The 14,742-nt window shown below is 39.9% G+C and overlaps 1 protein-coding gene across 1 annotated transcript in view; it reads left to right on the top strand.

The window, feature by feature from the left end:
- ltbp1 (latent transforming growth factor beta binding protein 1) overlaps positions 1-14,742 on the top strand; it is a 248,462-nt gene that overhangs the window by 92,547 nt on the left and 141,173 nt on the right. The window contains exon 4 of the mRNA XM_037681018.1: positions 10,832-10,977. Within this exon, the coding sequence (XP_037536946.1) occupies positions 10,832-10,977 (146 nt within the window). The remainder of the gene's footprint in view (positions 1-10,831; positions 10,978-14,742) is intronic.

A 14,742-nucleotide genomic window follows, 5' to 3' on the forward strand; every position in this document is an offset into this window, starting at 1 on the left:
TTGATGGGTCAAAGATAAATAACGTCTCTCGTTACATTTCTGTTAAACTCAACGCACGACATTTACACAGTCAGAAAGATGAGGAACTCGTGAAAAATGTATGAACATATCCAGATTATGTCATACTACACCTCTCATTTAGCCTAAGCCTCCTTGCCACAACAACTGCAGCCATTGTTATGCACAGCTGTATCGGGTTACACCTGCCCTTTGCACTATTAAAAGACACAAAATCAGCCGCCACAATTCGTTTCAGGTTTGAAAAATCACATTGCGCATACTAAATTAATCTATTGCATCTACTAACAAAGTCCATGCTCAATAATCCAGGTATAAAATCCAACATTTTTCAGTCAGGTCATCTGGACAGTTTCTTTTTTTGTGCTGAAACGTTTCGCCTTTGATCCGGAAGGCTTCATCAGTCAAGGAATCACACAACACAAAACTGATTCTTCCTCCAACAGCTTACTCCAAAGTGGAACAAACCAGTTCTGCTTGAGATAAGATGGTCTCTTTGGAACGCCCCTCCTCCATTGCCGGCCCTCTTCCTTGTTGACAGTCTTGTCAAACTGGTTGAAAACAACAAAATCCATGCTCGATAATCCAGGTATACAATCCAACATTTTTCAGTCAGGTCATCTGGACAGTTTTTTTTTTTTCGTGGTGAAACGTTTCGCCTTCGATCCGGAAGGCTTCATCAGTCAAGGAAATTGCATCTACTCTTCTCGGTATTTTGCACATTCGGATAGAAATGCCCGAAACTGCTTATTCATTGAGGCAAATGCGTAAAATGAATTGTGCATGCTATTTTGCCTGTTTGACAGATGCAATCCTGGGTGTGCCCTGTTAGTAGATCAGCTTCCACATCAGTTTGCTCGTGCAATCACGTTTACACCCATTTTTACACGCTCAAACCTTTAGTAAATCAAACCCTTAGTGTTTCCTGCCATTCAAGATACAATAGTAAAGCTGGATTTGAATGTTAGGGCTTAGGTGCAGGTTCTTTTTGTGTGTGTACATGTTCACAAATCTGTATGTAACCAGGCCCCGGCAACATTTCTGTTTGAAGCACAAATAAGAAAAAAAAAAAAAAACAGTGGTGCCCAGAGGTTTTGTCCAACATTTAAACATTTCAGTCCAAATTCAGTCAAATACAGAATAGACATTTAGGTCATGTACCAGATAAGACAAAGACAATTCAGAGATGGTGCAAAACAAACTCAGAAGAAATAATCAACACCTTCCATCCATCCATTATCTTTTACCCGCTTCTTCCATTTTGGGTTTGGGGGTCGCCGGTGCCCATGTCCAGCAATCACTGTGCGAGAGGCGGGGTACACCCTGGACAGGTCTCCAGTCTATCACAGGGACACATAGAGACAAACAACCATTCACTGTCTCACTCACACCTAGAGACAATTTAGAGTTACCAATCACACTAACGTGCATGTTTTTGGTCTGTGGGAGAAAACTGGAGTACCTGGAGAAAACCCACACATGCACGGAGAGAACATGCAAGCTCGACCCAGAAAGGCCCCCGGACCGTGATTTGAACCAGGGACCTGCTTGCTGAGTGGCAGCAGCTCTACCAGTTGTGCCACTGTGCTGCCTAATCAACGCCTTCCATTAAGGCAAATATTAGTAGAACATAAATATACATAGTCAACATGAGTTTAATGTTTCTTTTTGTTAGTTTTATTTTTCTGTTATATTTTTATTGAAATGTTTGAGACATTTGGTTAATACTTGCAGTTTTAAACTAAGGGAACTGGACTTTTGTATAAATTAATGTAACTATTTTATATACCTTAAATGTATTATCTCACTGAGCTGTGACTAGTTTTTTTTTTCCTGCCGCTCCTTCTTCGGGGGTCGACACAGCGAACAAACTCGCACAAAGACTTGGCAATTAGTTTTATGCCTGATGTCCTTCCTGACAACCACAGACCACCGAGCTACCACAGCTCTCTGTGTGGAGCAGAGAGCTGCTATCTAGGGCGCCTGAGGAAGCAGATGGTGGGGGTTAAGGGCCTTGCTCAAGGGCCCAGAGTTGGGCAAATGAGGGTGGAGACAGGTGTGGATGTTTCACCTTTTCCACCCACATTTTTCATGTTATCTGTACCGGGAGTTGAACCAGCGATCTTCCAGTCATAGGCTTGCCTTCTCTAACCACTGCGCCACCACACCCCCTGAGCTGTAACTAGTTAGTAACTCAAAATTAAGCAGATAATTTTGTTGTAGTCTAACTAAATTCTGAGTATTTTATGACCAAAGACCAGCAAGTCTGTCACAACTTCTTTTTGTATGCATTGAAAATCTGTCCCACTTATCTGTGAACACACTGAAAACATGCGACAGGACACAAGACATCACAAGATCTCAAGACATTTAGGAGACTCCCTTGCAAATACTGTTAGTCATGACTTGCGCACCTGTAAGATACTCCCTTTACACAGCTCTCAGTTTCACAGTCAATGAAATTTTGACAGAAACATCATCACATTCCTGTCAAAAGTAGCCCAGGCACAAAGAAAGTGCAGTCGTGTTGCTGCCCTGCTAGTTATGCCTACAAATAACCATAAAGTTCTGTGTAAATAACTGTGTAAAGTGAAACTGACAGTGATGTAATAGTTTATAAAATATCTTCATGAACAGCTGACATTTCTTAAATTGCAGTTGTTAAGGCCCCATCAACACACAACTCCATTCTGTAAAATATGAAAGTTTCTTCATAAGTTTTCCAGAGTGTAGATAAAATCTTATGGTACTTCTCTGTTAGTAGACCACAAAAAACAAAAAACAAATAATGGTGGTCAAACCAACAATTTTCAGTCAGGTCATCTGGACAGTTTCTTTTTTTGTGCTGAAACGTTTCGCCTTCGATCCGGAAGGCTTCATCAGTCAAGGAAACACACAACACAAAACTGATTCTTTCTCCCAACAACTTACTCCAAAGTGGAACAAAAAAGAAACTGTCCAGATGACCTGACTGATAATTGTTGGACTGTATACCTGGATTCTTGAGCATGGACTTCAATGGCGGTCAAACCTAAATTATCTGAATAGATGGAAAAATCGAAATAAACAATGTTTTCAGCATGTTTGTTATGGAGGAATGCTGGGAGACAATCACTGTTTTTCTTATGCTGTTAATACCAGAGACATCCACTGTGTCATGTCATCTCAGAGCACTAGAAACATAAAAAATAAGTTACTATTTATCTGAGGAGCCGACTGCTTTGAATTTAACTCCATAGCAAACTCTCATCTTGAGCATGCATGAAGGCGACAGTGGAAAGGAAAAACTCCCTCATGAGGAAGAAACCTTTATCAGAACCAGGCTCAGGACAAGTGGTCATCTGCTTCGATTGGGTAATCAATGCATGTCCATCTACAACTGATGAAATTTTGTAGTTTGCTTAATTCAAGATAATCTCCAGAGTTTAGGGACCTTGACCAACACAATTTGGCTATAAACTGATCGGTTTTACAGATATTAAGCAAAAGTTGGGCATGGTAGTAGCTAAGACTGATCCCCAACACATACTCTGAGCACTAACACATCAGAAAACAGAATTGTTTAAAACTTTGTTGTACACGGCAGCTGGTGACATGCAGTTCTTTAAGAAGTGCTGGTTTCATTATTTTCTGTTCTCCTAACAGAGCTAAAAATACTAAAAAGTACAAATAAATAGCACAAAATGCACATTCTTTCTTAGAAAATACACTGAATGGCAACTACCGGTAATGTTGCTCCAGTATTTGAGCTGATCAGCAGTCAGTCATGGAGAAACACTACATCCTGTCACATAATCTTTGATGGCCACAGTAGGAACATGATAATAACATTTTATGATTCTTTTCTTTATACTCGAGGACACAGAGCAGTGACGTAGCTTGTATTTTCCACATGTGAGCCCCCTGACAAACTATGATCTGCCACACTAACGCTGGCTAAATGCAGACACTCCTTTGGGCATGGTGAGGCGTTTATACATGGCCTCTGTTATTTAAAGATTCTTCTGTACATGACACCTCAGAGCCAAAGCTCAGCCCTGACAACAACAGCCCATCACACATGTATCACATTTAGAGTCCGTCTCGCTCCATGAAATCTTTTTGTTTCTGTTTTCTCCACATAAGACCAGATATGTTTTCTCCTCCATCTATGTTTGTTTTGTTCACCCTGTAGCCAAGGCAGGATTATGTAGCACTTTACATCTTTTGGACTTTTGGTTTTACCACCAACATTTGTCTGTTCTTCATGTAGTCTTCCATAACCAGGTGTAGTATGTCAGGACAGCTTTGCTGTGGACACACTACTAATTAATTATTCTTAAAGCTAGTTCAAGCACAAAGAATATTAATTGTTTAATTACAACAGATTATTTTCTTTTTCGAGTTAAATTTCTGTTACGTGACCAAGATAACTTGTGATAATGTGTTTAATCAGTGACATGAGACACCATTTTATCTTTGACCCATCAGAATAAACGCGGTCATTTATTTAACAGAATCAAAATTTAACATCAAAACATGTACACATTGATTTGCTGATCTGTTTCTGATTAATAAACTTGGCACGCTTTACTAAACAAGACAACAGAACATTACTGATTGAGACTGATTCATCTCTGAAGGCATCTAGCTGGATTTACTGGCGAATAGAGAAGTTTAAGAGAGGAGGAATAGATTTAAGGAGGAAGTTTAGATTTAAGGATGAAGGTTATGTGTTGAACCAGAACATGGCACCCTTCCTCCGACATCCAGCTCAGCCCTCCGGTACACTTCAGGACGTGCAGCGACTTTGTTACCTCAGCAGAGGATGCATCCACTCTGGAACAGAAGTCCATTGGTACGCTCCCTTTTCAGCGTCTCCGGTTAGAGTAGCTGGGGGTCATCAGAAATCGTGACGAAGAACTCGGTTCAACCGAATAAGCTTCCTTAGAAGTTGAGCTTTTAATGCTCGGGTTGAGTCACAGCCGAGGCAGGCTGTGACTACGCTGGACTGGAGAGACCTTTGGCACATGGTCAAATCCATCAGTTACTTAGTTGAGTCTCTTCTTCGACTGAAAGTTCCAGCAAGACTGCAAGACTAAGACTCATGAAGACTTCGAAGAAGACTGACTGAATAGTTCCAAGAAGCGTTGCCTTTAAAAGGGGTATCCACTTCCTGTTACGTGGTACTTCCTGATTGGTTGAAACAACCAGCAGGGGTGTAGTTCTAGTGATGTCAGAGGGTCACTAGAAGTCAGGAGACAGCAGGAATGTTTAAGAATGGTTAGTACAGACGGAGAAAGGTTTTTAAGAAATGAGAGGAAGCAGGTGCCAGCAATTCTTATATACTGTCTGAGAGTTTTAAAAACAAGGCACTTCGTTCTCATAACTTATCTCTGACTTTCAACCGACATCAGGTCCACTACCCTCATTCAGACAGAAGACTAAATGCACACTTACTTCGTAAATAGGCATTTAACTGTATGATCAAAGTCTAATGAGGTTTAAAAATCATTTATACTGTTTCACAGTTGATTTAAATGAGTGGTTCACTTCAACATTTAGAAATGGTATGAACTAAACACACTTTTGATTATCAAGATATCTTAAAATAGCACTGATAATGTAAAAAGAAGAGTGTTCTTTCAATTGATTAATTCAGGATACAATTAAATAGTCTCTTGATGAGATCATTTGTATTTCTGGATTCAAATCAATGAAATAACAGTTCCTGTCCCCTGAAGGTCTTCAGAGACAGGTTGATGTCGGAGGCCTAGTTCACTATACAGGAAACAGTCTTAAGTTGGTTTGCATGTTTTAATTTTATTGTTCCTATCAACTTACAGATGTGGGGAGAAGACAGTACAATCCCTTTCTTTTCTAAAGTTGGATGTAACAAAAATGATCAGGTTTTACCAAGTTCTAAAATTATTTCAGTTAAACATGAAGTGTATAAAAATTCACAGCAGCTTCAGCCATCTTGTTATTTATTGAACAAAGATGATGTCAGAATGGAAAAGCTGTAGCTTCACAAATCAACAACTTGAACCTCCTTCAGCAGCAATAATTTGAAATAGTTTGAAATAGTTTTAATAGTTCTATCTTCGTTCATCAGCTTCCTACATGGTTGTGGAGGAATTTTCGTCCACTTCTTTTTTTTTTACCACATTGCATCTTATCAGTGATATTTGCAGACATTCATTCCTGCTTAGCTCTCTTTAGGTTCAACCACAGTCTTAACTGGTATTAACACAATCCCAGACCACCAGCCCTCCACCATCATGCTTTACTGTTGGTAAGATGTGTATTTGTGTTGACATGCTGTTTTGTTTTCTTCAAAACATGACACTGTGCATTATGGGTACTGTATTTTCCACCGTACACTTCGCACCGCCCTATAAGTCGCATCAGTCCAAATATGTCTAATAAAGTAGAAAAATCCATAAATATGTTGCTTCGCCGTATTAGTCGCATCTATTATGAATCACCGCTGACACATCACGTTTGTTATGCGTCACCACTGACAACCTGGAAATGTGGGCCGGTGTTGTGCCAAAAATCGATTGGCTGCCAAATGGCAGCCGTGGGATCGTGCACGGGAGGACTTTAACAAGAATTTAACAAGATTAATAATAATGTCATCACAATGTCAGCACTGTATGTTTCCATACAATGGCGAAATTAGTCTCTGCATTTAACCCATCCACCACCAGGTGGTGCAGTGGGCAGCTATTGAAAGCGCCCGGGGGGCATTTTGGGGATGAGGTGTGCTGCCCAGAGACGCCACGTGATGTGCAGTGACTGGGGATCGAACCTGGGACTTTTGGGTCCCAAGCCGGCTGCCCTGCCTCTACACCATCTCGGCCCCCAACACTTAAAAACAATTATTTGTTTGCTCGAAATTATAGTAAAGGTGTGACTCAGTCTGACTTTTACTTAATAAATGCACGTTGACGGTCAAATCAGCTGCATTTTCAAAAACCGATATGCGGAAACATGAACGCGCAGAGGCCGACTCACTGTGCATTTCTTCGAACTTTAACATCATAAGCCCCTAAAACAATTATTTGTTTGCTCGACATTATATCAAAGGTGTGTCTCAGTTGAACTTTTATTAATAAATGCACTTCAATGGTCAAATTAGCTGCATTTCTCCGGGGCAGTGCAGTGAAATGAAGCTGATTTGACAGTTGCTCTAAGCGAGTTGGACGAAGGTGGCAGGCTATGGCAAGCCGATTGTGTCATTAATAACTGCTTTTATCTATTACATGATACAACGGCATGCCATACAACATGGGACGACTGTGGCTGAGTGGTTAGAGCAGTCGTCCTCCAATGCGAGAGTTGGGGGTTCGAATCCACCAGCAGTCACATGCCGAAGTGTCACTGGGCAAGACACTGAACCCCTCATAGCCTCTGATGTGTGTCCCATCAGTGTATGAATGTGATCTAAAAGCAGTGATTAGTCTCATTAGAATGATTTGTTCAATTAGCTTTGTAGAGATCTAGTAGAGAGCTGTATGAATGGGTAAATGAGGACACAGATTGTAGTGTAAAGATCTTTGAGTATCTTGAAATAAGATAGAAAGGCGCTATATAAGTACAGTCCATTTACCATTTACTCGAATGCCATCTAGCAGCTGAAAATGGTAATGTTCAAAATTTTCAGTTAAAATGAATGAAAACTGTCATATCTCAGCCAAAAATTTGTTTATAAATATGGGAAAAATCCATAAATACATCGCCTTTGTTGATGTTGTTCCAGATGTCTTGAGGTTCTTTCTGATGAGCTGAACGAACCTCTGTTGTGCTGCCATGTTCGTTTTACAGTGAAGCCGTTTACTCCTGGCAAACCTTCCAAACAAGCCGTACTTGTTTATTCTTTTTCTAATTATCCTGTCATGATCATTTATTAACACAATGGAATCCATTGTGTGTTTTTGCACACCTGAGGCTAAATTTAAATAATTTTAGAACCTGATAAAGACCAGATCATTTTTTGACAGGTACTGATATAAAACCTTAAAACGTACTGTTTCCCATGAGCACGTTCACAAATTCTCTCTCAGACTCAAAGTCACACCCAGATGAAAGCCTTGCAGGCTCCGTGGGATTTATTATTCCTCCCTTGACATTTTGCTGTGTTGTGATGCCAAAGTTCAACCCCCAGCCTGCTCTTGGAGGATGTGAGGTCTCTCACTGGGCTTTGTAGTTCTCTGTGATTCTGCTCAACACTTTGTTACTCTAGATTTGACCTTTGAGTTAAATGAGTTGTTACAATGAATTCAGTCTTATCTGTCTAGTTGAGGAAAGAGATGCTGAAAAATCCTTCACTAACTCCAAAAAAACCCACTGAGCCCAGTCAAATTTGATAAGAGAGGAGAGAGGAGGGACAGGAAAGTGGAGGACGGTGACATTGTTCTTGAAGAACTAAAAGAATTTGACCTCTCTTGAGAATGTGCTTTTATTAGGGATCATCCACCATCTGACAGAGCACAGATTTGCAGGTGCTGGCACAGGACTGCATACCTAAAGGTTAAAGCGACCGTAAATCACTGTGGTTAGAGTGATGCTGCTCTGCTCTCTGTGGATTGAAGCTTTCAGCCACAGTCTGCTCTCTGCTGTGACAGCAGCTGCTTTCTGTCTCAAAAACACCTGCTTTGACATTCAGGCACTTTTTTCATTGCTTGACTGAACTACGAAGGGTACAAAGGGTAAAACCTGGTCCTGTTCACAGTGGGACTTATACAAACCAGACTCCTGTTTATAAAGGTGAAAGGTGAGAAGGTGAGCTTTTTGCCCAGGTGTCTGTGTGTGGTTGTGTTGGCTTGTCTGTATCTTTAGAAAAATATCTTATGAACCACGGAACAGATTTGACTGAAAGACTCTTTCACAAAACGCCTTAGTCCGACACTGAGACATGTTCCGGCCTCCTTGGTGTGACTTCTGATTGAACCGAGGTGGCGAGGGGAGTCGAAGCCAGCCCAGCCCTGGTGTGCCTCTGTGCCACAGAGCAAGCTAGTAACAAAGGGGGGACCACCAGCATGTAAAAACATAGACTGCAGTTAATCAGCTCAATAATGTGAGGAACTGATGACCAGAGGTGGAAAGAGTACTGAAAATTTGTACTCAAGTACAAGTACTGTTACACTGCTTAAATTGTACTCAATTACAAGGAAAAGTACTGGTGTTATAAAAAATACTTAAGTAAATGTACAAAGTACTCTTTTCAAAAACTACTCAGAGAATTAATTACTTTTTAACCGATTGATGTTTTATTGTGTTGTCAATAGAAGTCATTGATTTTGATTTATTGTATATAATAGCTACATTTAAAGCACATTTCTCAGATGCTCAGAAGCTCCGTCTTATTTTAGTACCAGGCAAACCGATGGCAGTGACAATATCTAAGATCTTTGCATACTTAGCTAAACTAATAACCCCCATATACAAACAATAAAGAAGCAATATCATGCAGGTAGTTGTAAAACCTTGTATACTGCAATATGTTTTTTGAGATTAGATGCTGAAGTCTTGTAAGCTGCTATCACCGTAGAGATCAAACAGAGTTTGCATCCGGACTCTGTCTCCTTTTCATCCTCTGTACATGAAAAATTCCTCCAGGTACGGCCACGGGCACTCGTCCTCAGTCTTTACTTCATCATTTTCTCTTTTGACAGTTTGTCCTCTGTCTCCATTTTGGCTTTTTCTCCAAATCTTCGGTCCATAAATTACTTTCTACTCTGCAGAGTTGTCCTTTACTTATGTCATAGGTAATTGACATGTTTGTGATCTGAGAGCCTTATTGGCTACAAAGATGCAGATGAACAATTTGAATATTAATTCAAATTGCGGCTGTACTTAGTAACAACTTCTGATTTTAAAAGTAGCAAAGTAGATTACATGGTCTAAGTTGTACTTAAGTATGAGTAAAATTACACACTTGAAATAAATACTCATAAAAGTACAAGCACCTAAAAAATCTACTTAATTACAGTAATGTGAGTATTTGTAATTCATTACTTCCACCCCTGCTGATGACAATAGTGTGCAACCACCTGATCGTGGGATAAACCAACAAACAGGTTTATTACGGTGGAGTAATGATGATGATGATGCACAGCAACACTTCAGTTAACCACAAAGAGGATTGCTAACTGGAGTTTATTCATTCTGTTTTGTAAATGACACAATGCTCATGTCCGTCACACAGTTAATGTGTTGCGCTCCACTTCTGCCTAGCTGAGTTCTGCTCCACGCTTCCTTCGGTTCCACTCGGCCTGAAAGCTCACATTTGAGTCAGAAGTGTCCGGCTTCATTTATGAGTGGCCAGAGGGAGCTTAAAGATGGACTGGTCCATGTCGTCATTTCGCAGAACTGTTTTATGAAAGAGCCTAAAAAGTCATCAGTGGGTTGATGTCTACACCCGCTTACATTTTGAGTTAACCCAAGTCAAGATGGCGGTCACAGCAACTTGACCTTAGCCAACATAAAATGGCCATAACGCAGTGAATTTTACAAACATTGAGCTAAAATTCAGTGTGGTTGTAGCTGAGTCATTCACAACACATGCTCCAAGCACAAGCAGATCATGTGAGATACTGAAGATAATGTTATTTCAAAGGTTTCTCTGAAGTGTCTTTAACTCCCCTTTCTTCAAAGCTGATCTTCTAAAAGTCTGGTTTGAAAGTTAGTAGGTGATATCCATTCCATCAAGAAGTACTAGGTTTTAAATAATGTGCAAACTGGTTTTGTTAGCTTACAGCAGAATGCTTCTTTGTTAACTTTAATTTCTCATGAGTTATGTGTGTTTGTGCTTCTATTTGTTCTCCAGGATCCATCCTGTGCAAATGCACTCTGGCCAGCAGTATGTTCTAAAACCCAAATACTACCACGCACACACCACACACACTCAAACGCACGTCCAGGCCCAACCTGAGAGACCCATTCCTCTGACCCTGGGACACAACCCCATCCACGGTGAGTCTAAAAAAATACACTGTTTCATTTGAATTTGATGGTGTGATGGAAATAGAGCCTTAAGAAAACTTTACAGGTTACCTTTACAGAAAAGTACAGTTTTTATTTTGTGAATTTCATGTTTCTTAATGCGTCTACATGCTGTCGCCTAAAAAGTATCACAAATTTATTGTCGATAAATTCTAACAAAATGCAGCTAAAAGTGTTTCATTTCAACATTTAGTGCTCACTGAAGTGCTTAAATATCTTTGTTTATTAATTATAAAACATTCCAGTCTTTTTGTAAAATAATAAAAAAAATAATAATAAAAAAAACATGTTTTGAGTGAGAGCAAAAAGAAATCCCTTCCTAAAGTGATTTACTTTTATACATTTTTTTTTTTTACTTTTGCATGAGTGAGACTGTAAAACAGTTGCAATTTTAAATATTTAACATTGAATTTACAGAAAAATGTTAACGGTTTTGTAAAATGTGGAGGATCCTGTCCAGTTATTCACAGGACACCAACATTATTGTCAATATTAAAACATGTTGAATTCTACAGCTCTAAGATTAAATCCCACTGGAAACGCCTTCTTGTTGTTCATCAGTTTTAAAGACCTTTTCAAAAACTTTTTTGTTGATTCTTAGAAAAATTTGTCAAACTGTCAAGTAACTTTCTTAATTTCAACTTTTTGTAACATGTCTGCAGTACTGATCACTTAAAATGGATCAGAAATTTGAAAATGGACTTTAAATTTAGAGGATGGTGCTTCAATTTTAATAATTTGTCCATCCCCATAGTGAAGCATGGTGGTGGCAGCATCATGCTGTGGTGTGTTGCAGCAAGGACTGTGAGACTGGTCAGGTTTGAGGGAAGCCTGAATGGTGCAAAGAACAAAGATCAATGAAAACCCGTTCCACGGAGTTCAGGATCTTAGTGAAGACAAGACGAGTGACTCAGGGACAAGTCTGAGACATGAAACCCTTCGAACATGTCTGTAGAGACCTGAAAATGGCTCCACCAACTATCCTCATCCAACCTGATTGATCATGAGATGAGTTACAAAGATGAGTAACAGAAAATCTACTGCCGTAATGTCCGGACTATAAGCCGCTACTTTTTCACAGGCTTTGAACACCGCAATTTAAACAATGCTGCGACTAATTTATGGATTTTTTTTTTTTTGGGATGGTCTTTCATGCGACCAAAACATTTAGCCTCATCACACCCGAGCGCTCACATAGTTGCCCAGTGCACATCCCTCTTGGGGGGTGGGTCCTTGTGACGCAGTGAGACTAGCTGTATAAATAAAGCTAAAAAAAATCTGACCAATGAAATTACTGAACAGGTCACAGTGGATCAATGAAACCAAGTTTCATTGATCCAATGTGGGTGGGTGGGTGGGGGGGGGGAACTTTGTTCCCCTCTCTCCACTCTCTCCCCTACCCCTCCCTGCAGGATTTTCCCCGCGGGAGTTTCCCCCTCGTTGTACACAACAAAGTATTTGCAGCCACTCAAAATACGTTTGAATCGTAAATCAAATCGCAAATTTGCCTCGAGACAAAAGTGACGCTGAGAGCAACAAGGAAAGAGAGGCTGGGACGTGATGACGTTTTTCTGAGGCCGTTCAATTCTGACACTGAAGAACTTGACTTTAGTGGTTTTAGTGCACAGGAGGAATGAAGATGGGAGGGTGGTGGTGCAGAGGTGAGAGAATGTGGGCATGTGATCAGAAGATCACTAGTTCAACTCCCGGTACCAACAACATCAAAAATTTGGGTGGGAAAGGTGAAGCACCCACACCTGCCTCCACCTTCATTTGCCTCACTCTGGGCTCTTGAGCAAAGCCCTTAACCCCCACCATCTGCTCCCCCAGGCACCCTAGACAGCAGCTCTCTGCTCCACACAGAGGGCTGTGGTAGCTCGGTGGTCTGTGGTTGTGTCAGGAAGGGCGACCGTGGTAAAAATAAAAAAAAAGTGCACAGGAGGAATGAAGATAGCGATTAGTGACTTTTCCTGGTAGACTACTGTATTCATTTTATTTTTTTGACCAGCCGTGTTCCAAACACTGTTCAGAAAAAAAATGACTGTACTTATTTGTGTATTTTACTGGTATGTATTTGCTTAAAAGTTAAAAAAATCTTTCTGTGTAAATATTTCATGTTACAACATGTACACCTGCGGCTTTTACACAAGTGCAGCTTAAATATGTGCAGTTTTTTTTATTTAGTGGGAGTGAGTTATATTCAGGTGCGCTCAATAGTCTGGAAATTACAGTAATCCAGATAAGCAAAGTTTTTTCAAACTCCAAAAACCTGAGAGCTGTAACTGCTGCCAAAGGTTTTTTTTAACTCAGTTAAGTCTGATTACTTACAAATACTACAAAACTTCATATTTCAAAAACTTGTCCTATATAATGAGAAAAAAAGACTAAACAATTATATCATCAGATTAAAACAACAAACTTGAAAAAGTAAATGGAGACTGGTTACTTCCTGAAACCCGTATAAACTTATTGTCTTTTCACACGATCAAATATTTTTACATTAGTTTTAATAATCAATGCTACATTATTATAGTTTGCCTGCATTATTATGTCTTAATATCTGAAAAAAAAATTATCAAAAATTCTAATTTGGCTCTGTGATTTCTGTTGAATTAAACTTTGTTGGTGAGAAAGTGAAGGATTCTTGCAGGTAGCACTTTTAAACTCATGGTAAAACTTTTTGTTAATTCATTCACACCAATCAGACAGAAAACATAAAAGCCATCCCATCTGCCCCAACACCCTGAAGACATGGAGGGAATGTGGAGTTTTCAGCAAGGCAGTGAAAGGATTTGTCCAAATTACACTTCCAGTTGTAACGACATAAAGACTTAAGCATTGCCTGCTGCTTGGAACTGTCCAAAATGAATTATTAGTCTCATTTTCTGGGGGCAATTTCAGACAAAGTCATGCAGTGTGAGGTTTAAGGGAGAAAGAACAAAATAAATATGTTATTTGAGGAGAACCTCAGAGTTTACTGAAACAAGTACATGAACAGAAGTGGAAATGAACTGTGTCTGAATGGCTGTCATTTGCTCCAAATGTAAGTCTTTCTTCCATACACCTTCGTCTTAAGAGTGGACCCCCCCCCACACACACACACGCTCAGTCACTCCAGTATGGTTTTAAATGGCTGCTGACGTATATGAACACAAAACAGAGCCCCTTTCAGAGAACCAGAAGCTGACACTTCCTGCTGATTTTCTTTAGGAACATCTAAAACAACCAAACATGTTGAAACCTAACCACATTCATATTTTCAGGAGATGTTTTTGTATTAGTCTGGAGCAAGCCAAACCATTTCAGGAAAAATAAAAGTTAGTTTTTTTTGTTTTGCGGTCAATGTCCGACATGTGACGAATAAACAGCAGCTGCATTACAGCAGATCACCAGTTTGGTTACTGTGGCCTGTCAAAGAATCAAGGCTGAGCGCCAACATCAAACTCACCAGTATGCAGAGATGAATGGGCCAATATTTTTCTAAATGGTTGGGCTGCTCACCACAGCCATTCGGACAGGCCCGAGTATGTTATATATAAATATTTGGTGGTCGGCAGACAGAGCAATGTTGATGTTTTGCTTTGCTTGATTCAAGCTAACCTCACTTTAACTTCAGCTAGTAGTTGGTAAAAGCCGGAGAACTACCAGACATCAAAGTAAAAGAGAAAAAACTGACACAGACATGTATAGATGGGATATAAAGCACTAAAATTGTGTGTGTGTGTATACATATAT

Source organism: Nematolebias whitei, chromosome 1 (assembly GCF_014905685.2).
Source record: "Nematolebias whitei isolate Nwh7 chromosome 1, NemWhi1, whole genome shotgun sequence".
Classification (NCBI taxonomy): Eukaryota; Metazoa; Chordata; class Actinopteri; order Cyprinodontiformes; family Rivulidae; genus Nematolebias; species Nematolebias whitei.